This window comes from Phacochoerus africanus, chromosome 4, assembly GCF_016906955.1.
Source record: "Phacochoerus africanus isolate WHEZ1 chromosome 4, ROS_Pafr_v1, whole genome shotgun sequence".
In the NCBI taxonomy this organism is placed as follows: domain Eukaryota; kingdom Metazoa; phylum Chordata; class Mammalia; order Artiodactyla; family Suidae; genus Phacochoerus; species Phacochoerus africanus.
In genome coordinates, this window is record NC_062547.1 from 11,359,573 (window position 1) to 11,385,503 (window position 25,931).

The 25,931-nt window shown below is 39.9% G+C and overlaps 1 protein-coding gene across 1 annotated transcript; it reads right to left on the bottom strand.

The window, feature by feature from the left end:
* Window positions 1-1,186: 1,186 nt before the first annotated feature.
* On the bottom strand, window positions 1,187-22,531 carry MS4A2 (membrane spanning 4-domains A2). The gene is made up of 8 exons (XM_047775642.1): window positions 22,265-22,531; window positions 12,008-12,145; window positions 10,822-10,945; window positions 9,876-10,010; window positions 6,355-6,411; window positions 5,663-5,818; window positions 4,920-5,018; window positions 1,187-3,966 (listed from the first exon to the last, which is right to left on the bottom strand). Exons 2-8 carry the CDS (start codon window positions 12,067-12,069, stop codon window positions 3,868-3,870), a joined length of 732 nt encoding a protein of 243 aa, XP_047631598.1. The 5' UTR covers window positions 12,070-12,145; window positions 22,265-22,531; the 3' UTR covers window positions 1,187-3,867.
* Between the last annotated feature and the right edge of the window lie 3,400 nt (window positions 22,532-25,931).

Sequence of the window (25,931 nt, forward strand, 5' to 3'; positions counted from 1 at the left end):
AAGGAAAACACACAAGACCAAATAATAATAATTTGGTCATTAAGCAAAGTCAAGGACCTTTAACTTGAGTGCTTCAGTGCTAGAGATAATTTTTTTTTTGTCTTTTTGCCTTTTCTAGGGCCGCTTCCGCAGCATATGGAGATTCCCAGGCTAGGGGTCTAAGCAGAGCCGTAGCCACCGGCCTACACCAGAGCCACAGCAACTCGGGATCCGAGCCGCGTCTGCAACCTACACCACAGCTCACGGCAACGCCCGATCCTTAACCCACTGAGCAAGGCCAGGGATCGAACCTGCAACCTCATGGTTCCTAGTCGGATTCGTTAACCACTGCGCCACAACGGGAACTCCATAGAGATAATAATCTGAGCTACATCCTGTGAGCTGTCTTGTATATATTGAAACCCTTCCAGATGGAAGAAGTTAACTATAGGATGGCCAGACTGTAGCCATGACATAAGCCGCCACAGTTCCAAGAACTGCCATCAAAAAAAAAAAAAAAAAAAAGGAAAAACCCAGCCCTGGAACATAAGGCTAACCGTACTTTAAACAATTAGGATGATGCAGATCAGACTACTGCATGGCTGTCCATTTCAAGATGACCGTCAGAATTATTGAGAATTTTCTTTGCTGAGACTGTTTTTAGAAAGACTTTTGAATAGCTTTTGTCAGGAGAGTTTAGAATGCATGTTATTGCCCCAGATGTCTTGCTGGACCACACAGACCATGCATCAAAGAGCATCACATAGCTCTGATGGCTGTTGCTATCCCAACCACAAACTTAGTAGTTGTGATGAACAAAAATCCTTAATATCTAAAAGCATCGAAGGTGGAGGCAGGAAGGGCCTCTGGGATTTTTTGTTTTCAGATGGAAAAACTGAGGTGCTCGAAGAGCAAAGCCCTCACCGTGTTCACAGAGCCTAACAAACACATTAGGGTCAGGACGACTTGTAAAATGTGTCGCATGGCCCAGGTTCCTTTCAACTTTATCCCACAGTTTATTGATGAGATGGCTGATGATTGTTTTTTACCACCTGTGTTCTGTTCACAGAGTTACTTATAAATTTTCTGGTTGATAAGACATTGCTAAAAAGGAGGACTCCGGAATCTTGGTCTTTAAGATCACTGACACTTCGGTTCCCTATTATCCTTAATCAGTCTCCACCCTCATAAACACACAGACAAGACATCAAGTTAAATGATTCTGATTTATTGAAGAAATACCCATAATCGACGATACATCAAGGATCTTGTAAGTACACTAATAATACACGCTAATACATGGCATCATGGGGTAAAGGGGTTATGAAGCAAAAAATCATGGCTGCATGAATAAGTGTGCATTAGGTAGTCTTCATGGAGAAGATAACCTTGAAGTTGACATTTCAAAAAAGATAATTTGGGGCAGTGAATGTGTGAAAAGCATGCCCGTTGTGTTCTCAGTCTATGCTTGATGTGAGCATGTGATAAAAAGCAGGCAGGGGCAGAAAAAATACCAGAATGAACTGGAGACAAAAAAACAAAAAACAAACCAAAAAAAAAACATGCGATGTATACGGGATATACACAGTCAACAGTGTGGTTAAAACATAAATTAGGTGGAAGAGAGAGGCGTGTAATATTCTGTCAAGACTGGCTGGATCCACTTCTAGAGGTCCTGGTGGGTCAGATCTAGGAGTTTGGATGTGAGTATATTTGCTACGCAAGTGATATGATTATACCTATGGATGATCAAGAATGGAGATACAGCTTTGCAAGCTGTGCAGTGAAAGGGTATATTTTTATGCCACTCTGAAGTTTGGAGAAAAAAATCTTATTTAAGAAAAACGAAATTTGAAAACCTTAGGTCATGGGGTCAGATAAGCATAACAATTCATTTAATCATTGGTTGTGTCGTTATGTGATCACTTTCATAATCTGGAGAAATTCACATCTACTTATTACTTAAAAAAAAAAAATGATGGCCTCACTAGCAGCATATGGATGTTTCCAGGCTAGGAATTGAAACTGAGCCACAGCTATGGTAACACTGGATCCTTTAACCCACTGCACTTCCTGGGGATTGAACCCACACCTCTGCAGTGACCAAAGCCCTTGCAGTCAGATTCTTAACCCACTGCTCCGTGGCAACTCCTACTTATCACTTTTTAATCTTAGCATTCCAAATAAATGAATATTCTTAATGCTTTTATTAATGAATTTGTGAATACCTCAAGCTGATTTTTTCAGTCCCTCCACAGGACTTTTTTTTTTTTTTTTTAACTTGGGCTAATAGTGTAAACTCTTCTTCCTTCTTTTAGAAATAAAAATGTCAACAGCAACCAAATCATATGGCCAAGCTTAACTTTTCTTCACTATCTTCTGTTCACAGTCTCTTTCTTACATCAGGTATATGCCCCTATTCTCTCTCTCAAAATACTTCTGCAAATACTTTATTCATTTATTCATCACTATAACCCTGTTGTGAATGTCTCTGCACCTTTTATATGCATTCACTATCAATATTTTCTTTGCCCCTTTTCTGTGACTTACCTGGAGTCAATTTAGCACTACCGATTTTTTTTTCTCTTGCCCAAGCCAGCAGATACTGTCTCTGATGGTTACTTTGTCTCTCTTCCTCCGACCTCTCCCTACTTTGGGCTACTTGCTCTGCATCATTTCATAATGCATTTTTCTGCTTAATTCTCTTATCTTCTACTCAAGATATTTTCTTTCCTTTTCTGCTCTGATTATAAGCATGTAAAAGTTAACCTGGCTTGACTTTTATTTCAAAATAATTCTCTTAGAGTGTTAATCTGCCTCACTTCATAATGATGCCTCCTAGGAGTTACTGTTGTGGCTCAGTGGTCAACGAATCTGACGAGGAACCAAGGGGTTGCAGGTTCGATCCCTGGCCTCGCTCAGGGGGTTAAGGATCTGGCATTGCTGTGAGCTGTGGTGTAGGTTGCAGAGGCAGCTTGGATCCCTCGTTGCAATGGCTCTGGCATAGGCTGGCAGCTACAGCTCCAATTAGACCCTTAGCCCAGGAACCTCCATATGCCACGGGTGTGGCCCTAGAAAAGGCAAAAAGACAAAAAAAAAAATCTCTCCTATAGTGATATAAAATCTCTCTCACCAAATTTCATCTTCAACCAACACTATTCGACACCATCAGGCACTCTTAAATTGCATTTCGCTTTGCTTTCTTAAAGATGACAACCTAAAACTGAGCTTAATCTAGGTCTGCCTGTACTTCCCACTTATCAATTCATATTTCTTCCTGTCACTTCTTTCAACATCACCAGGTGTTCTTTGATCTCAGATCTGAACATGTAATGTGTTAAATAACCAATTGCTTCTCTTTATCCTTTAATTCAACTTGTTAACAAGAAGACCAATTACTCTTACTCAGTGTGAAAGAGAAAAGTGTGAAAAACTTAGTCTTTTCTCAGTGTATGTTTGCTGGATGGACTCTGCCCTCAAGGCGCTGACAGTCCTGTAGGGTGGCTGTATCACACAGGTCTGCAGATCAAGTGAACTCTAATAGCCAAATATTATTACACTGTCAGCTCTCAACCAGCTTTCCTTTTGTTTTCCCTATTTGCATAGTTCTAGGCCCACAGTAAATGCTTCCTAATTATGTGTTGAATTCCCAGAAAGGATGGCTGTGACAGCAAAAGAAAATAAGAAAAATAGGAGCCTATCATATCTACAAAGGAACAGGGGATTTAAGTGAATGAAAACAGCAAAAACAGAATATTGCCATCTGAAGAATAAATCATAATGTAACATTGGCAGATATAGAAAGAATGGAAATTTTGCCAGTGGCCCTGAAACAAAGGGCATTCTAAATCCTTTGTTGTGAGTTAGAATGTTCTGGACACATGATTCTTATGAATCAGGGGCAGAAGCTATCTCCTTTCTCTCTTCTAACTCACTGTAAATTGGCGAATATATGTTTACTTCTTCATAAAGACGATCTTCTGGAATCTGATGAGGGAAAAAAACAATTAGTATCCATCACCAAGTTTTTTATGCCACTAGGAAACTTGCTTAAGGGGTATATTTCATCTCCTTTTGCTGTTCTGAACCTCACAATCTCCCATTACATTCTAATTAGTTCCTCCATCTCCAACAAAACAAGCCAGATTGGCTGGCTAATTGGGTCCAATGGTGAGGCTAATATGTGTCTGAAATTTGGTAGATCACTTGTCTTATTTATCTTTGGAGGAAAGCGATCAGAAAAGGCAGTCTATTCTGGGACAGAAATTAAGCCCAGATATCTGAGTGTTTCCATCATACGGTACCTGCATATGCATCTCTCATACTCAACATACTTCAAAGCATCTATATTTTCTGACATGATAGAGATCCTATTCTCCTAACCTTCAGTCACAAGCATTTATCATGATATTTGTGAGTAGAAAACTTGATGCAAAACATGAGATTTAGAATCTAATTAAAAATGATACAGACAAACTAATTTATAAAACAGAAACACACTCACAGATCTCAAAATCAAACTTATGGTTACAAAAGGGGAAACATGAGGAGAAGGGATAGGCTAGGATTTGGGGATTAACATATGCAAAGTACTATGTATAAAAGAGATAACTAACAGGGATCTAGAATATAGCACAGGGAATGCTCCTCAATATTCTGTACTTATCTATATGGGAGAAGAATCTGAAAAAGAATATATATACCTGTGTGTGTGTGTGTTTATCTGAATAACTTTGCTGTATACCTGACACTAACACAACACCGCAAATCAACAATATTTCCATAAATTTTAAAAAATGAGATTTAGAAACCAAAATACTGCAACTTAGAGAAAATTTTCTTGAAAGAAATGTCATAGGAAACCCAGGTCATATTTTTAAGCAACAAGGCTCAAGTTTTTCAGCTGATCATTTAGGATTCAGTCTAAGGCATCTGCCTACCTTATTTCTTTCAAGTATTTCTCTGACCCCATAGATGGTCAGTAACACAGCACTGCAGAACCCCAGAATGGTGAGAAAGAGGATCATCGCCACAATTTCCTGTTGAGCAATAACCACCGAGAACCAAAAAGACAAATAGAAGTAAGTTAGAGAAAGACAAATGCCATATGAGGTCACTCATATGTGGAATTAATATATGCACACTACTATATATAAAATAGACAGGTAACAAGGAGCAACTGTATAGCACAGGGAAATCTACTCAATACCGTGTAATGATCTAAATGGGGGAAAAATCTGAAAACGAATGGATAGATGTATCTTAAACTGATTTACTTTGCGCACATCTTGAGGTAACACAACTTGTACGTCAACTGTACTCCAATAAAATTAATTAAAAAAAGAAGATGGCAAGTAGAGTCACAAGGTAGGTGCCCCCAAAGGGTGCCGCCTTATTGCAGCCCCGTTTTCACCACCCCATCCCCAACACGATCAGTTTCTATAAAATGACACACACATGGGAAAATCTAGAAATGGTTATTCAAGGCCGATGCCTCCACCCTTGCCCAGCTCAGCTAGGGGTGGGGGAAGGAGGCAGTCACATCTCCAGGCATGAACCTATGGAACACTTGCATTGTGTGATATTGCAGGTGCAAGAAAGGATTGTGTTCCTGAAAAGGAAAAGAAGGTGTCTTACTTAGGTTAGGACCCAGAATCTTCGCCATCCCATAAGAGATACATACAGTGGAAAAGGAAGCTGTGGAGCAGAAGTCATTCGCATAGATGTTCCGGCAATTGGAGGTATAAGATGAGCTCTTCTTTAGGTTGGTGATCAGGATGACCGTTCCTACTCCTGCAGCTATGCTGCTGATGGTGTTTGCTCCCAGCATTCCTCGTAGCTGATAGCAAGGACCAACATTTAGACTTGGTCCTGCACCTGTTGCAGTATTCAACAAACCTATCTGCATTTCAAGGCTGGATAGAACCAGTAAACTTTGAATTTATTCCAAATGCAAATTAAAAAGGGAAATCTTGAAAATGTACATATTTAATAAGGACCTGTAACTTTCCTTCTAGGGCTTCATTCAGGACCACCCACATGGATATGCATGGTCTCTCCTCAAATAGACTCCTTAATTGGATACAAATAATTTATTGAACATAGGACTACCCTTATGAGGACAGAACTGGCTTGAGAGTTGGATTTTTTTTTTTTCTGACGTGTCAAGGTAATTACACTTTATTGTTTTTAAGTGATACAATTGATATTTTAACAATTATATTTTTAATGATTATATCCAACACAAAGTAGGTTGGGAAAGAATCACATATTTACAATTACCCATGAGAGATGATGACATGTCTTCATCAAGGCTCTTAAAAATTAAATTTTTCTTACCTTCTCCAGGATGGACAAAGACAGATTGCAACTCACCAGATATGTTGCCTGTTTCTCTTCAGACATAACTGACAAAAATCCAGAAATAGCAAACTGTCCAAAAGGGAGGAGGAAAAAAAAAAAAAGCACAGTGGGTCTCCGTGCCTCTCTGCGTCCTTTTCATCCCTAACCTCCAAATAAAAAGTAAAGTTGTGGGTATTCTATAAAGCTATCCTTTAATTTTTATTTATTTTAAAATTTTATGATTTTTATTCCCTAGAGAGAGCTTCTCAAAATTCCATGCACGTATAAATTCTGTAAGGGTCTTATTAAAATGCAAATCCTTACTCAGTCAGCCCTCAATGGGACCTGAGATTCTGCATTTCCACCAGCCTCCCAGGTGATGGCAACCCTGAGGGTATATGGGTCACTTTAAGAGTAGTACTTGGGGTCATACGGAAGTTCTATGTATAGATTTCTAAGGTACCTCCAAACTGTTCTCCACAGTGGCTGTACCAGTTTACATTCCCACCAACAGTGCAGGAGGGTTCCCTTTTCTCCACATTCCCTCCATTATTTGTTATTTGTGGACTTATTGATGATGGCCATTCTGACTGGTGTGAGGTGGTATCTCGTGGTAGTTTTGATTTGCATTTCTCTTATAATCAGCGATGTTGAGCATTTTTTCGTGTGTTTGTTGGCCATCTGTATATCTTCTTTGGAGAAATGTCTATTCAGGTCTTTTGCCCATTTTTCCATTGGGTGGTTGGCTTTTTTGCTGTTGGGTTGTATAAGTTGTTTATATATTCTAGAGAAGAAGCCCTTGTCGGTTGCATCATTTGAAACTGTTTTCTCCCATTCTGTAAGTTGTCTTTTTGTTTTCTTTTGGGTTTCCTTTGCTGTGCAAAAGCTTTTCAGTTTGATGAGGTCCCATGGGTTTATTTTTGCTCTAATTTCGATTGCTTTGGGAGACTGACCTGAGAAAATATTCATGATGTTGATGTCAGAGAGTGTTTTGCCTATGTTTTCTTCTAGGAGTTTGATGGTGTCTTGCCTTATATTTAAGTCTTTCAGCCATTTGGAGTTTATTTTTGTGCATGGTGTGAGGGTGTGTTCTAGTTTCATTGCTTTTCCCACTCTTGGGCATCTATCCGGACAAAACTCTACTTAAAAGAGACACGTGCACCCACATGTTCATTGCAGCACTATTCACAATAGCCAGGACATGGAAACAACCCAAATGTCCATCAACAGAGGATTGGATTCGGAAGAGGTGGTATATATACACAATGGAATACTACTCAGCTATAAAAAAGAATGACATAATGCCATTTGCAGCAACATGGATGGAACTAGAGAATCTCATACTGAGTGAAATGAGCCAGAAAGACAAAGACAAATACCATATGATATCACTTATAACTGGAATCTAATATCCAGCACAAATGAACATCTCCTCAGAAAAGAAAATCATGGACTTGGAGAAGAGACTTGTGGCTGCCTGATGGGAGGGGGAGGGAGTGGGAGGGATTGGGAGCTTGGGCTTATCAGACACAACTTAGAATAGATTTACAAGGAGATCCTGCTGAATAGCATTGAGAACTTTGTCTAGATATTCATGTTGCAACAGAAGAAAGGGTGGGGGAAAAATGTAATTGTAATGTATACATGTAAGGATAACCTGACCCCCTTGCTGTACAGTGGGAAAATAAAAAAATTATAAAAAAAAAAAGAGTAATATATGGGGAGTTCCTCTCATGGCCCAGTGGTTAAGGAACCCAAGTAGGATCCATGAGGATGCAGGTTCAATCCTGGCCTTGCTCAGTGGATTAAGGATCCAGCGTTCCCATAAGCTGTGGTGTAGGCTGCAGACTCAGCACAGATCATGTGCTGCTGTGGCTGTGGTATAGGCCAGTGGCTGTAGCTCTGATTCGATCCCTAGCCTGGGAACTTCCATATGCCACAGATGCAGCCCTAAAAAGCAAACAAACAAAAAAATGAACAAAAAAAGCAAATACTTTATGATATAGTGTGGCAGCATCTGGATGACAATGTTACGCCACTACTCTCACTGTACTGTAATCATTTGCTTGTACGTGTGTTACAGGGTCATCTTCTTTGGGCAAGAAACGTGTGTCTGTCTCCAGAGTATGACATATATCAGTGAGACATACAGTAATAATGAAAATAACATGGGGAAACATTTAGTGAAAATATAAACCAAGAGCACATGGTCAAAACAAAATTTCAAAGATTCAGATTGTATGACGAGTTGAAAGTCACCTAATAAGCTATGTGTTTGGAATGAAAAGACAGTCGGAGGAAGTTGCAAGTAAAAAACATGGCAAAGATTCAAGAAGAGTTCTAAACAAGTGACCCCTGCGACCTGAGTAGTTAGCAGAGTACCAAGCCAACGTGATCTTTTCCAGGGCTAAGATACATGCATGCACGGCCCTGGAGAGCAGACTTGTGACTGCTGGGGTGAGGGAGGGGAATGAGAGGGACAGGAAGTTTCGGGTAGGTAGTTGCAAACTATTCCACTCAGAATGGATAAGCAACGGGGTCCTACAGTATAGCACAGGGAACTATATCCAATCTCCTGAGTTAGAACATGATGGAAGATAGTACAAAAAAAAAGAATGTATGTATATATACGTGTATGTGTGCATGTGCGTGTGCGTGTGTGTGTGTCACTTTGCTATAGAGCAGAAATTGAAGGAACATTGAAAATCAATTATCCTTTAATAAAAAATTAAAAAAAAATAAGCTAGGAGTTCCCGTCGTGGCACAGTGGTTAACAAATCCGACTAGGAACCATGAGGTTGCGGGTTCGATCCTGGCCTTGCCCAGTGGATTGGGGATCCGGCGTTGCCGTGAGCTGTGGTATAGGTTGCAGGCGTGGCTCGGATCCCGAGTTGCTGTGGCTCTGGTGTAGGCCGGTGGCTGTGGCTCCGATTGGACCCCTAGCCTGGGAATCTCCATATGCTGTGGAAGCGGCCCTAGAAAAAAGGCAAAAAGACAAATAAATAAATAAATAAATAAATAAATAAAAATAAGCTATATCCTTGTGAGTGAAGTGTTGATACAAACAAACAAACAAAGAAAAACAAACCCAAGGAGTTCCCGTTGTGGCTCTCAGTGGAAAGGAATCTGACTAGTATCCATGAAGATGCAGGTTTGATCCTTGGCCTTGCTCAGTAGGTTAAGGATCTGGTGTTGCCGTGAGCTGTGGTGTAGGTTGCAGATGTGGCTTGGATCCTGCGTTGCTGTGGCTGTGGTGTAGGCTGGCAGCTTCAACTCTGATTAGACCCTTAGGCTGGGAACCTCCATATGCCATGGGTAAGGCTCTAAAAAGACAAAAGATTAAAAAAAAAAAAAAAAGTGTGCTAGCATGTTCAACACAAAGTGCTTTGTAAACTGCAAAAATGTGTGTGTGTATGTATGTGTATACATATATGTTAGAATATATTTATTTCATCTAAATTTTCAAATAAGCAACTGGTTAGATCTGATCTGGACTAAAAAAAAAAAAGCCAGGTGCAGTGTTATTTCAGAGTCAATTGTAGGCATATACTCACCAATACTGCTCCCCAGAATGGGTAGCCTGCTTTAAATGATGAAAAAAAGTCTTCTTTAAATTCTGAAATATTGAGCATGGAGCAGACAATCGTTCCAAAATAAAGACATATCAAACCAACCAAAATTTGTGTTACCTGTAGAAAAATGTATATGTTTTGTTGAATAAGGAGATATTTGCCCTAAGATTACATCGGTTTTCTTAGAGTTGAGCTCAAATGGAAGCAATTGTTTTGGTGTCTTAGACCACCTTGAGAAAGGATCCAAATGTGACATTTTCCAGTGTTTTCCTAGCCACTCTAAGGATTTATATTGGCATGACCCAATGCAGGGATGGCCAATACATTTCTTCTGTGCCTTTATTTACATCCATAGGGACATAAATAATGTCTCTTTCCATCTAAGTGAAGATAAAGATTACAAATCCCTCACAATATCATAGTAACCCACTAGCCACTGACCAGAGTAGGCAGGTCCTATCTTCTTATTTTATTTTATTTTTTTTTATTTTTTGCTTTTTAGGGCAGCACCCATGGCATATGGAAGTTCCCAGGCTAGGGGTCGAATTGGAGCTACAGCTGCTGGCCTGCACCACAGCCATAGCAATGCAGGATCTGAGCCGTGTCTGAGACCTACACCACAGCTCATGGCAACGCTGGATCCTTAACCCACTAAGCAAGGCCAGGGATCAAACCCAAGTCTTCATGCATACTAGTCGGATTTGTTTCCACTGAGCCAGGACAGGAACTCCCCTAGCTGCTATTCTTATTTTACTCTTCATGAGGAAATGCTTCTTTCTACCCAACAGGGCCCAGTGAGTGTCAACTCTTCATCTACCAGATTTTTCACTCCTCATGAGTCTGAGTGGGGCAGTAACACTGATGCCACCAAATACCCTTTCTTAGAGCCAGTCTTTATTCTAGCTGAGGTTGGAGCAGGCTCACTCACCCCCAGGAATTCCAGCTCCTTCTTCAAAAAAGTCAGCCATGTACGGCGTGGTGGGGGTGGGGTATCCTCCTCCTGTAAGACGTTCTCATGGAGAGGTACTTCTGATAGTTCAATTTCAGATGCACTGCAAAGTTGAAACAGAAATGCCATCATGAGAAAATTCTAGCTCCCTGTGCAACGCTTTCAATGGATGGAAAGTGGACTTGTGCTTGTTTATTTTTTCAGAACGATTCGGCAATTAACATCTTTATTGTAATGGATAAGAAACTCTGAAGCTCAGAGGATTCAAGTTAGTGGCCAAGGTCACTGTCACATCAGTGGAAGAATAGCAGAAGAAAATGGAACCCAAACTGTGCCAGGTCTTCTTATTCTTAATCCAGAATTATTACTAGGTTGTTTCCTATTAATCTATGCCGATGAATAAAAATTAAAACTATCAAACAGACATGTTTACCTATGTCTTTTGACATAGAAATGTATCTGAAAATATTTTGTCACCATCGCAGTGAATTTCATTTCCTGTGCTTTGAAGAGTTTCTTGGTCTCGATTCTTATTTTCATCCTCAGAGGAGTCTAGCTGGAAATACTGTCTCTTCAAAAGGGTTGGAGTGTACTTAACTTTTTGCAATGACATTCAATTGATATTGTTCCAAGCACTCTGTTTTCAGCTTCTACAACCCTTGAAAGGAAAGTCTTGCTTCCTTTCCATTTTATTTCCTTGTCTCCGTCTTTGGTATTCAGAGGAAAAGTAAACTATGCCTCTCCATCAGATTTCATTCCAGGAACATTCTCCCTCTAAACAGTGGGGCAGGATCCCACAGCTTGAGGTTCACAAAAATCAACCAGAAAGAAGCCCAAGGTCCTTTTGGAAATTTTCTGTCCCTTAACACACATCAGACATGGGGGCAAGAGACCTGTACAAATTCCCCCACTGCGTACCCAGAATACAAGCCACTTTAGTTAGAAAACTTCAGTTGTTCTCTGTGTACAAGCTGAGCAAAAATCTCCCTCCCCATCAACCAGAGGGAACTACCGAAAAAGTCTAACAAATAACTTCTTTTTACTCAGGATATTAGTTAACACAGATGGGTTCATGCCTAAGTTCATGATTTGGCATCTCCCCAGCATTGTGACTGCCTCTGGTTCAGTAAATGATGGAATAGAAAAAATAATGGCCTGTACCTACCTGGAGGGCCTTTGTGGTTCTGGAAGAGCAAGATCTGTTCTGCTCCTACCTTCTGTGTCCATTTTTCATTAACCGAGAGATCCAGTGGTGAAGAAAAGTGTTACAGTGAGCCTTGGTGGGCTTCCTCCCTCAGCGTCTCTGGAAGGTCAGTTAAAATGGGTTGGCACATGACATTGATGACTATCTGCCTGCTTAAGACATTGGTCAGAAAGATAAGTTTCTCGGCTGATTCAGATCCACAGGGTTTTTCTTGTTATAATGAAGAGCAAAGCTGGGTGGGCTGCTGAATAGCGTCAAGTGTCAAATAGGGAGATTTGAGATGCCTGGAGGATAATTCTGCTTGAAACCAGCAAGATTTACATAACCTAAAAACTAGTGGAGACTGGGGAAATTGAGAGAGAACTGCAGGATTCAAAGAGACGATGCTTCTTTCCTGGAGCTTTCTCTACTGGTGACCCAGTTCAGCCATTTCTATGCCAGAAGTTCCCCACTTGTCCCTCAGGCATGCTTGGCTTCACATGTACTCTAAGGCCGAAGCACTGTTTGCAAGTATGAAAATATAAGTGTGCCTTTGTCTGTGAATCTCTGAATTTGTCTCTGAATTCAATATTTATTATCTCTTTTGGGAGGTTTCATTGCTGCTCAGTAGGTTAAGAACCTGACTAGTATCGCTGAGGATGTGGGTGTGACCCCTGGCCCCGCTCAGTGGGCTAATGGTCCAGTGTTGCCATGAGCTGTGGTGTAGGTCGCAGACATGGCTCTGAGTTGACCCCTAGCCTGAGAACTTCCATATGCTGCAGGTGCAGCCCTAAAAAGCGAAAAATGTAAAAAAACCATTGTCTCTCTCTTCTTATTTTTAGGCCACTGTTTACATGGCTCTCTGCAGTAGAAGACCTCAGAAACTGGACAGTGTTCTAACTCCTAGGAATCATTCCCGACAGAGTGTGAAAGCTAAGAAGTTTTCATACTAAAGACTCATTGACAGATGGGAGGGTGGGTGGGAGGGATAGACTGGGGCTTTGGATTGGCGTATGCACACTGAGGTGTATGGAATTATTGGCCAACGGGGACCTGTTGTATAGCACCGAGAACCTTACCCAACATTCTGTGATAATCTAGTGGGAAAGAATGTGAAGGAGAATGGATGTGTGCATATGTATGGCTGGGTCACTTTGCTGTACAGAATAAATGATCACAACCTTGCAAATGAACTATACTTCAATATAACTTAAAAAATAAATAAAGCATGGGAAAAATACACCACGCAAAAACCAATAAAAATGTAAAAAAAAAAAAAGACTCATTGTCCACTAAAACATTAGGTTGACCCTCTACTGCCTTGATTTTTGTGATGGCGAGATTGAACCCTGGAAACAAAAAGTAGCATGAACTTGAGAACAAATACTATGAGGAAATCTAAGCAGGGTTGCACTGAGTGGTTTGCCTAAATTAGGATCAGAGCTAAACTATTGTGTCCATTTGAATAGCACAACTAGCCAGACCACAGCAAAATGAAATGCAGGTGAGAGTCACAGATTTGGGACTACTTTATTTCAGTATATATATATATATACTTGAATGGCTCCTTGTTAAACTGTAAGATACTACAAATTGTCCCTCTCTGCACCTGTATTTTCTGTGATTTGTGATAAAAATCCCTTCCTCCAAGAAACTCAAGATGTTTGGGTAAACAGGGGGCACAAAAGAGACATTGGCAAAGCTTTCATAACAAAAATGTATTAACCACGTGCCATCTTCCCACTGTGTCTTCAGGAACTGGCGGACCTGACCAGAATGTTATTGGAATTCATAAACTCCATTCACTTATTCATTCATCCAAAAGGGACTTAAAGCTCCACATCAGGCACTGAGTATGCAGACGTGAACACCGTGGTCCCTACCCTTGTCCAGCTCCCAGTCTAGCAGGATCAAACAAGGGTGAATGATGGGATATTACCCATGGGGCAGAGGCTGCTGGAACACACAGGAGGATGTAACAGTTCTATTTGTTAAAGAGTATGGAGAACTCAAGGAAGAGATTCCCACAGAAAGTCATATTTGAGCCAAGACTTCAAATGGCAGCAGCCTCAGACATTTTTCTTCACTTGCTTCTGGCTCAGTGAAATGACACTACATCCCCTGGAAGAAGGGCTTGAAGAAATGCCCGTTTATGGTGTTTTCTGGAACTAGTGTGTTTGCAGAGGATAATTAGGAATTAAACTCTAGAATTAGACAGGAAATAGATTGAAGATGGTCATTGGTGTTTGGACAAGATGCTATTACGTGAGACTTTTCAACAGACACTGGCAAAATGCAACTCCTTAACGGAGGTATATTTTGTGATCTCCAACTTTTTCACATTCCAGTTTTCATCAGCATCTTCCCCCTCCAGCTTTCTGAGATGCTTATCATCTTTTGTGCCCTCCCCTTGGGTCCTGATGGACATATCTTTCATCTTTCATAATAGTAAACCTTGAAATATATGACAAAGTTGTGTTTTTTTTCGTGGGGGCAAAATTATCAAGATGAGTTTTAATCGCCGCCTCTGCCTGAAAGGAAGAGATAATACCGTTAACATCGCTCACCCAGCCACATATATTTCCTCCTTCTGGCAGCACATCTGTCCATGCTTTTCACCCACTCATCATCCAGCTTCCTCTTTGACAACTAAAGTTCTTTCTCTCAGATGCTGGGTTTATTTCCCCTAACTCCAAAGAAATTCACTTTGAGATCTCATCTGAATAATTGTTTTCTCAAACTCAATGTTCAATTCACTTAAAATCCATATGCATGAATTAGCACGTTGCAAACTGAAAGTTGCTATTGCTTTGGGGTATTTTCTGATACTCCCAAAGGAATCCCAGTCTGTCTATCTGTCTCTCTCCCTGTCTTCCCACTCTAGTTCCAGAGTCAAGAGCGAGAGTCAAGTATGGCTCATATGAGCCAGAGCCAAGTATGGCTTTGATAAGTATGATTAAGAAGTGAGAGAGGCTGAGACTAATACCAAGCTCCCACTGTTCCATGGGAAATTTGCTTATAAAAATGAAGGAAATGAGACAATACGGTACACAGCACAAGACAAGAGGTTCTAAAAAGCAAAGCAAACAAAAAATACTAAAGTTAATAAACAAGTCAATAAATTTAGGATAATTGCTGCCAGATTTCTTGCCTTTAGGAAACAGTTAATAAATAAACATTGGGGTAAAATATAGTTCTAAAAAAAAAAAGGAACAGAGAGTTCCCAGTAAAAATGAAAATTCTAGGTCTACAACAGGGAAATAGGAAAGTGCTAAAAAGGGAAGGAAGGGGAGGGGGCATGTCAGAACTACACAGGAACCAACTCAGTTCCCAAAGCTGGTACAATTTGAGCAACAAAATGAATATTGGTCACAAACCAAAGAGTAATATAAACATCCATGAGTCCATACTGACATAAATTATTTAATAAATAAATGAGAGAAAAGGGATTAATCTTTTTTTTTTTTTTTGGCCACACCCATGGCATGTGGAAGTTCTAGGACCAGGAGTCAAACATTCACTATAGCTGTGACCCAAGCCACAGAATGGACAATGCCAGATCCTTAACCCAGTGCACCACCAGGGAAATCTGAGAAGGGACAAATCTTTACAGAAAACTTCAAGTAAGTGAAGAAGAAAAGAGGGAGGTAGAAAAAGCGCCTTTCAACCATCACGGTAGTAATTGCCATAGGCAACAATCTATATATGGGTAGTAAAATTAGTGGATGAAATTTTGAGAAGAAATATGATATTTGCATAGCCTCAAAAGGTCCTCTCTTAAATATTTATTATGGTGGTGGTTTTAGCAGATGTCAACATTTGTTTTCGTATTTCTATCTCCAGAAGGGTGGAGCTCATTTCTTCTCCCCTTCATTGTGGACTGGACATAAGAACTCACTTCTAATGAATAAGGGACGAAAAAGAAATAGTAGTGACTTTACAGTGAGCACACCTGGCAGACACCACTTCATCAAGTCATTGTGGTTTAATTTCTCCAGGGACGTCACACTGGTACCTTGAGTGTCCTGATGAGGTTCGATAAGAGCACTTACCTCTTCTCCCCAAAACATAAATCTAGTCAAATCATGGGATAGTATCAGACAGACCCAACTGAAGAGACAATCTACTAAACACCTACACAATTCTTTACAAAAATGTCCAAGTCATGAAAAACAAAGGTAGTCTGAAAAGCGGTCACAGGTGAGAAGAGGCTAAGGAAACAGAACAACCAGCTGCAACGTGGTACTCAGGACTGATTCTTGGAACAGGAAGGGGGCATTATTGGAAAAACTGATGAGGCCTCAATGAAGCCTATGGCTTAGTGTTGCATAGATGACATGCCCAATGTTTTGATAAATGTACCATGTTTATGTAAGATGCTAGTATTAGAGACGGCTGGATAAAGAGTATATGGGAATGCGGTACTATCTTCACATCCCTTCCAACAACCTAGAAATATTGAAAAGTAAATAGTTAAAATTAATCCACAGTTTAAAAATATGTTCAGCTTTGGCCTATGTTCCTTTAACTGTTTTTCATTGAATATCTATAATAATAAGGTACTGTAATACATTATTGTAATAATGTATCTACAATAATACGTATCTGGAGATGTAACAACAAAGTCTTCTTCTTTTCAATGTTAGAGAAGTTATCTATGCCATTTCAATGAGAGAGAAAAATGTAAGTGTATATATTTATCTTTAAAGAAGAAAGGAAATGGCCTTCATTTGTAGATATAAATATAACAAAAGCTGAGCAAGATTTTGAAAGGAAAAATGATCTAATTAAAAAGAATAAAATGACTTGCAAGAAGAAAATATAAATGATACTGCTTAATATCATAAATTACAAAAATAATATTTCACTTCCCACCAAATCAGTCTATGATTTTAAGTCAAAATTGCAAAACATGTTAGTTTTAACAAGTGATTTTAAAATTCGTATAGAGATATAAAAATCCAAGTGTAGCCAAGAAAATGATTTTTAAAATATTCATGTATAGAAATTTGATAATCAAAATAATTATATTATGTGCCTAAAACAATATGGTATTTTCATAGCAAAGAAGCCCTTGAAATAAGAAATTCTCAAATAGTGTCATGTGCAAATATAAACTTGAGTGTGGCAAAAGATGGGATCCATTCATTAAAAGTTCTGGGTTGCTGAAAGGAGGATGATGATAATGGTGCAAACAATAGTGTCACTCTACAGAAAAAGTAAATTACAGACGTAGTAAAGCTTACAATGCAAAAACTTTAAACTTTAATAAGAAAAGTAATAATAATGTCCCCATGGCCTTGAGGCAAGGAAGATTTTCTTGCACAAAATACACAAGGCATAAAGCATGATGAAAAGTGAGTAAACATGACCACAACAGCCATATGCAGTGGAGAAATAACAAGATTTTAAAAACATCCAAATAAAGCAAAACACGATCAGAATGAGAGAAGACATTTGGAACGTATATTATTCAAATAATAGAAACATAATGTATGTGTTCATGAGACTTCCAATTCCAGAGGTAGATGAAATGTCTAGTGTGGTTAGATTAGAGCTTGATTCCTCTTTTCTAAAATTCTCTTACGTTGCCTTCGGCTTAATAATGAGGTTGGTTTTTGTCACTGCCACTGATAACTTCTAGTTCTAGTTCTACCTCAATTCACAAATATGATGAAAGGGAAGGTCATGTTTCACAAATGTACCAAAGGAGAAAGGGCAGGGGAGAGACAAATTAGGAATATGGGATTAACAGATACAAACGACTACACATAAAATAGATAAGCAACAATGATTTACTGTATAGCACAGGGAAGTATATTCAATATCTTGTAATAACCTATAATGGGAAAGAATATGAAATATATATATATATATATAAATGAATCACTTTGCTGTACACCTGAAACTAACACAATATTGTAACTCAACTCTACTTCAATTTAAAAAATGGTTAAGAAAGTTAAAAAAAGTTTCAAAGAAAGCCCCACAATGATGATGGCTCCACAACTGAATCAAGTCCTGGGCCAGGGGAAGGTCATGGGCTAATGCAATTAAGAATGGAATTGATCTAATGGATTTAGATTTATCACAGTGGATCGCTGTAGCACAGGATGAGGTTAACTCCACCAAAATCCCCAAGTTGCCATCAGTCTGGGGATCCATAGAATGGATGCTGGAGAGGCAACTGCAGTGTTCACCAAGGCTGTCAATACTTTATTTTTTGTCTTTTTAGGGCCACACCTGTGGCATATGGAGGTTCCCAGGCTAGGGACTGAATCAGAGCTGTGTAGCTGCTGGCCTACACCACAGCCACAGCAACGTGAGATCTGAGCTGTGTCTGCGACCTACACGACTACATTGCTAATGGCAATGCCAAATCCTTAACCCACTGAGCAAGGCCAGAGATCAAACCTGCATCCCCATGGATGCTAGTCAGATTTGTTTCCACTGAGCCACGATGGGAACTCCCCAGCTATCAGCATGTTTTGATCAAAATTTGTTAGCAGATATATTTGTGAAAATACATGTTTTTGTTTTTGATTTTTAAATTTTTATTATAATGATTTTTATTTTTCATCTTTATAGCTCATTTACAGTGTTCTGTCAATTTTCTACTGTACGGCATAGTGAGCCAGTTACACATACTTGTATACATTCCTTTTTCTCACATTATCATGCTCCATCATAAGTGACTAGACATAGTCCCCAGCACTACACAGCTGAATCTCAGTGCTAATCCATTCCAAAGGCAATAGTCTGTATTGTTCCCAAACCATCCCGCTCCCTCCCCACGCCCTTGGCAATCACAAGTCTTTTCTCCAAGTCCATGATTTTCTTTTCTATGGAAAGCTTCATTGTTTTAAATAACATAAAATAATAGGAAACAATTAAATAATGAAAAATGATAATACAACTATTACTATAAAAGTCTTTCCTTCTACCAACGTCTAAATACATTCACTGATTGCTTCGTTTACTGTATCATACTCCTAAGCAACCTTCTTCTCTTTACCTACTCCTTCCAAAACACTCTACATTGCAAGTGCAATGACATTTCTAAATGTCAAGTAAGTACATGACCTGTCCACCTATCCAGTCAGGTGCTGGATTATTTAACAACTGGCATTCCAGTATTGAAGGGTGGGCTGGGCATCAGAATGTGATTTGTAGCTTTTGCCAGTCTCTGTGGTGTAAACGCTTCCACCCAAGCCCACTTTAAGCTATCAAAATTACGTTGACTTTTTCTGTGGAGTGTGGTGTGTGTGGTGTCCACACAATGGAATACTACTCAGCCATAAAAAAGAATGAAATTTTTCCATTTGCAGCAACATGGATGGACTTGGAGGGCATTAGGCTAAGTGAAATAAGTCAGACAGAAAAAGGCAAATACTGTAGGATATCACTTATATGTATTACCTAAAAAATACAACGAACTAGTGAGTACAACAAAAGAGAAGCAGACTGTCAGATATTGAGAACAAATGAGTGGTTACCAGTGGGGCCAGGGGAAGAGCAGAAGAGTATGGAGGAACAAGAGGTACAAGTTATTGGGTGTGAGATAAGCTCAAGGATGTATCATGTGACATGAGGAATCTAGCCAATATCTTGTCATAACTGTAAATGGGAAGTAATCTTTAGGAGTTTCTGCTGTGGCTTACAGGGTAAGAAACCAACATAGTATTCATAAGGATGCAGGTTCAATCCCTGGCCTCCCTCGGGGGGTTAAGTACCTAGTGTTGCCACAAGCTGCAGCATAAATCACAGGCGTGGCTTGATCCAGGGTTGCTGTGGTTATGGCAAAGGCCAGCAGCCACAGATATGATTCGACCACTAGCACAGGAACTTCCATATGCTGCAGGTGCAGCCATAAAAAGAAAAAAAAATTGTATAAAAAATGACAAGTAGGAGTTCCCTGGTAGCATAGCAGTTAAGGATACTGTGTGTGTGTGTGTGTGTGTGTGTGTGTGTGTGTGTATTTTATGGCTGTGCCCATAGCTACGGAAGTTACCAGGCCAGGGATTGAACTCACATCAGAGTAGTGACAGCAACCCAAGCCACGGCAGTGACAATGCTGGGTCTTTAACCTACCATACCACCAGGACACTCCAAGGTATATATTTGAGATAGAATATCTGATGTGCTACCAAGTATGTAATGTGGGGAAGTTGCTTCTGCAGCTCCTTCATAGTCAGATAGTTACTTGGTTCTATCTCCACCTTCGTTCCTCACCCCTCCCTAATGCAAACCTCAGCCCAGCCTTGTTTTTTTCTTTCGAGTCCCCCAAGCGTCAAGCTCTCAAAAGTCTTCAACCCTTCTACAGTACTATTCCCCTCTTCCTGAAACACATTTCCCCTGAAGCTCTACCTAAATACATTTTGGGGGCTATGTCTGCAGCATGCAGAAGTTCCCAGGCTAGGGATCAAACCCTCACCACAGCAGTGACAATGCCAGATCCTTAACCTGCTGGGTCACCAGGGAACTCCCACCTAAATATGTTCTGATCTTCTTCTTCCAGATTGAATTTCAGCCCATGTCACACTTTCACAAAGGAAGCCTTGTTCAGTCCTGACCAAGTCTGGATAAAGCACCTCTTTTAGTTACCCTCAGAATTTCCTCCCCTTCCCTTTTCATACCCTTATCAGTCTGAGCCTCAATAGACCGGATACTTACCTGCATCTCTCTCTCTTCTCATCATTGAAATACCAGTGCCCACCTTGGTGTCTGTCAATACGGTGGGCACTTAGCTAAAACATGTCTGATAAATAAATAAACTTTTAGTCCCACCTGATGTAGCCACACCTTAGAGATGGTAATTGAAAATATGTTTGCGGGGTTCCCATCTTGGCTTAGTGGTAACGAACCTGCCTAGTATCCATGAGGATGGGTGTTCGATCCCTGGCCTCACTCAGTGGGTTAAAGGATCCAGCATTGCCATGAGCTGTGGTATAGGTCACAGCCACTGCTCCTACCCCAACAGCATTACGGTGGTTGTAGTGTAGGCCGACAGCTTACAGCTCAGATTCTACCCCTAGCCTGGGAACTTGCATATGCCATAGGTGTGGCCCTTAAAAAAGACAAAATAAATAAAGAAATCTTTAAAAAAAGAATATATGTTTGCAAGGATTGGAGTCCCTCATACACAAAAACTCCAGAACTCTTCTGGAGGGAGGAAATCTATTCTAACCACCTAATTATTTTTTAATTGCAGTAGAGTTGATTTCCAATGTTGTGTTAGTTTCAGGTGTACAGCAAAGTGACTCAGTCATACATACATATTTTTTTAGATTCTTTTCCCTTAAGTTATTACAAAATATTGAGTATTGTTCTCTGTGCAATACAGTAGATCCTTGTTGGTTACTTATGCATTCTAATCACATTATTTGAGTTCCTAAAATAACCATAAATATCAGGGAGAATTTTTCGCCTTCAGGTAAAATAAACTAACTGTTCTATAATTTGGTCAATTTAGCTTTTCTTTTTTTTTTTAAGAGAAAAAGTGTAGATTTTCTAAGAACTCCTTGGCCAAGTTCACCCATCTAGACTTTTCTCTATTTTTTAGCATTTTGACTTTAAAAAAAATTTTTTTAAGTTTGATTGACGTGTAGTTGGTTTACAATGTTGCGGTCATTTCTGCTACACCCAACCAGCTTCTAGTGTGTGTCCAGCATTGTTCTGTGTTATGCGTGGCAACCAATTTACCTCTCACAGTCTCCATAGGAAAGGTAATGATCCTTGCCACCTTACAGATAAGGAAGTTGAGCATCAGGGAAGTCAAATATCTTGCCCAAGGCCACACAGCCAGACATTTGAGAAGCCAGGAATCCGAACCTGGTAACCTGGCCCAAGTATCATTACTTCTCCCTTATGCAGAAACTCACTCATCAAATCCCAGCCAGACCTCAAGGATATCTGCACCCAGAGTTGTCAGCCCAATGTAGGTGTAGTCATTTGGATTCAAGAAATCTAGGGGGTGTGTGTCTGTGGGCTTGTGTGTCCATGCCCAGGTTTTTACAAAGAAATAGCTGCATATATATGTCTAGCATTTTTTTTTAACTACAGCACCAGAGTAATCAAATTCTAAAGGAAAATCATCCTCATAATTTGATGTCCCAAATCTCTCTTCTGCAGCCCCCTAAAAGCCTTTGCAGACAACCTCAGTGGCCCACGGGGTGGCACCTTTGACAGACAACAAGGAAAAGGGGAACTTTCTAGGGAGAGGGAATCTGTGCAATTTACCTTGGAGGCTTCAGGCCTTGGTAGAGTTCTTTCCTCTCAAGCCCATCTCATTGCAAGCAGAAGAGTCTCAAAAAACGATCATTGACGATGCCTGTGCAGAAAACAGCAACCACTCTTAACTCAGGCTTAACGTATCTTTGCCTACCCAATGCTGTAGAGAAGTCGGTGAAAATGTTTTGTTGGTGGCTGCGGGGTGTGGTGACCACATCTGGGTCTGTGGCCACATGGACTTCTCTGCGCTTCCCAAAAGTTCAGTTTTGGTGAGGAAACTAGCATCAGGAGTAACTGTCTTTGAGGTATTGCTTCATATGTGGTTAGAACAAGAAATCCAAGCAGAAATATGGGCAGGTGGGTGGTAACTGGTTGAGGAGCAGAGGTGGAACCATTATTTGTGTAGTGAGAAGAGACAGAGTCAGATTATAGGGGAAATATCTGGAGCAAGGAGGGCAGTCACATGCATTATCACATGCAATTTGCACAGGCTCTGAAAGTTTCATTAATTTGCCAACATCATAGATGCAAAAATAATGCAAATTATAGTTTAAGAGCATTTAATGATGAGTATACCAGACACCGTTCTAAACGCTTTATATGTATTAACTCCTAGATTCCAACTCTTCCGGCAGAGACAAATTGCCATAATCTATTATTCAATTATAAGTTGCCATAAACTATTATTAAAGAACAGTCTGGGGGCCATAATCTCAACTTAAAAAAAAAAGCATATTAGGGCTTTGCATAGACAAACAGGGAAAGGAAAAAGCAGTGTGTGGAAGAGAATAAAACAAAGGACTTATTCATATACCTTCAAATTAATGATAAAAATATGGACTTGGTTTAAATTCTTATATATTTTGCATACATTTGAATAAAATGAATTCAGTCCAAAAAAAATCCCACAATCATATTCCACCCCATGCTTTCTTTTTCTCAAATGACATTTAAGGTGGTCTTTGATTAATTATCTTGTTAATCATTACCTCAGCATCTCAGCTTATCATGGGCAATATCCTACCCTCAATCTTCCCAGTTTTAGCAAATGTTATTCTTATCCACATAGTTGCCTGAGTCAGATGCCTACTTGTCCTTCTTGATCATGATTACTTATCCTACTTTATTATTATTTTTTTTTCTGGCTGCACCCGCTGCATATGGAAGTCCTCGGGCCAGAGATCGAATCAAAGCTACAGGTGCAACCTATACCACTGCTCCAGGCTGGGGATCAGACCAGGGATCGAACCAGTGCCTCCTCAGAGACAAGATGGATTAACACACTGAGGCCACAGCAGGAACTCCTACCCTACTTTAAAGCCATTTGAATTTCTTTCTTCCATCTCCAAAGCACATAGAAAGTGGGTTCACATATTTTCCATTTTCATTCCCTGCCGTGAGCTCAGGCCATGATAGCATCAACACTTGCCTCAATCACTAACACAGGTCTTACAATGCCTCCTAGTAACTACTCTCATCCATGTTCTCAGGGTAATAAGAGTGATTTTAAAATATAAATCTAATCATGTCGCTCCCTGTTTATAATGCTGGCCATGGCTTCTAATTTTACTAAGATGAAACTATATGTTCCTACTGGCGGCCTGAAGAGGTACCCCGTGATAATATGAGTTTTTGTGGTCATGGACCATGTGTTTCTTCTTTTGGTCAATGATTGAGTAATAAATTCATTAAAGATGATACGTAAAGCCAAAAGTGTTCTTCTCACAATTAATGGATACTTTCTTTTTGTGGAGGTAAAACTAGATGTTACATAATTAGAAGTTAACAGAAAGTTTAGAGTAATTAACTTATATGTTTAATGACTAATGTGTTTCCTTCTTAAATATACAATATTCCCTGTTTAACTTGAGGGGAAGGCAAGGAATCTGAACTGAGCTCTGATTGAACCACATAAAACTGACACTATTATACATCAAAATAAGTACTCAAGTGTTTTAAAATGATAAATACACATATCAGAGACAAGAGAAATAACTGAATTCACGATAATTAAGGAAGATGGGAAAGTTTGTGAAATGAAAAATGAGACAGAATTGGCTCTAACTTCATTATTAAATGTTCGTATGGATTTGGGGGTTCCCATCATGGCTCAGCTGAAATGAATCCAAGTAGTATTCATGAGGATGTGGATTAGATTGTTGGCCTTGATCAGTGGGTCAGGAATCCAGCACTGCTGTGAGCTGTGGTGTAATTTTGCACACACAGCTTGGATCCCACGTTGCTGTGGCCATGGTGTGGGCCAGCAGCTGTAGCTGCTGATTCAACCCCTAGCCTGGGAATTTCCATATGGCGCAGGTGTGGTCCTAAAAAGGAAAAAAAAAAAAAAAAGTTTGTATGGATTTAAAACAAATTGCTTCCCCTTTCTAATCCCACCTGACATTGCCTATATAAAGGAGTGGCAGCATGAGAGAGGGCTTAGGGCCTCCCTCCTAAAATCCAGCCACACCATCACTCTTCATTTTTCTGGTACAGGAATATCGAAGAAACGTATTGCCTCATGCCTGATAATTTCCTTTGCCGTGAGTAATCCCTCATCCTACTCTATATCCTCCCAAATCTGTTGGCATAAAACAGTTTTAGTTCCAGATTCAGGAAAAAAACACTCTCTGTCCATTACTAAACTTGCTTATGTTTTATTAAGGGCTGGCCGAGTAATTGCTTTAATGGCAGGTGTTTTCTAGAAAAATAAAGTTTATCAAGGTACAATAATCAGAGGCAGTAGAGTTTAGGGACTGATGGCAGAGACACATCTAGATCCAGATCATTCAATTTTGTTTTTATTTCATCCATTTTTTCTAGTTTTGAGGTGTACTTGACAAATACAGGTCACGTATATATAAAGTATTTAATGTAATATTTTGCTGTTCATATAAGTCACCCTTTGACCATCTCCCCATTTCCTCCCCTCCCCCCAGCCCTGACCCCCACCTTTCTCCTTGGCTCCTATGAATTCATCTATTTTTAGATTCCACATACAAGTGAGATCATGAAGTATTTGTCTTTGTCTGGCTTATTTCACTTAGCATAATGCCTTCAAGGTCTATCCACGTTGTCAGAAATGGCAAGATTTCCTTCTTTAATGGCTGAATAATATTCCATTTTATTCCACTGGTAGACACTTAGGGTTTTTTTTCATATATTGACTATTGTGAATAATGGTGCAATAAACATGGAAGTGCAGTTGTCTCTTTGATATCCTGTTTTCATCTGCTTTGGATACAGATCCAGAAGTGGGATTGTTGGAGCATATAATTCTTTTTTTTTTTTCTTCTTCTGCTTTTTAGGGCTGCACCTGTGGCGTATGGAAGTTCCCAGGCTAAGGGTCAAATCAGAGCTACAGCTGCCAGCCACTGCCACAGCCACTGCTACTCCAGATCTGAGCAACACCTGCAACCTACACCATAGATCACAGCAACGTCAGATCCTTAACCCACTGATCGAGGCCAGGGATCAAACCCGAATCCTCATGGATACTAGTTGTGTTTGTCACTGCTGAGGCACAATGGGAACTCCTGGTTCATATAATTCTAATTTTTGAGGGAACTTCTGTATTGTTTGCCATAGTGGCTGAACAAATTTATGTTGCTTCCGGTAGTATACTGGGGTTCCCTTTTCTCCACAGCCTAACCAACATTTGTCTGTCTTCTTGAGGAGA

Excerpts from the sequence above, each read along its gene's own strand:
- MS4A2 (XM_047775642.1), bottom strand. The coding sequence starts at position 12,069 with ATGGACACAGAAGGTAGGAGCAGAACAGATCTTGCTCTTCCAGAACCA. Across the intron at positions 5,019-5,662 it reads CCACAGCTTCCTTTTCCACT|GAAATTGTGGCGATGATCCT; the intron begins GTATGTATCTCT and ends ATTGCTCAACAG. Across the intron at positions 3,967-4,919 it reads AAATACTTGAAAGAAATAAG|ATTCCAGAAGATCGTCTTTA; the intron begins GTAGGCAGATGC and ends TTCCCTCATCAG.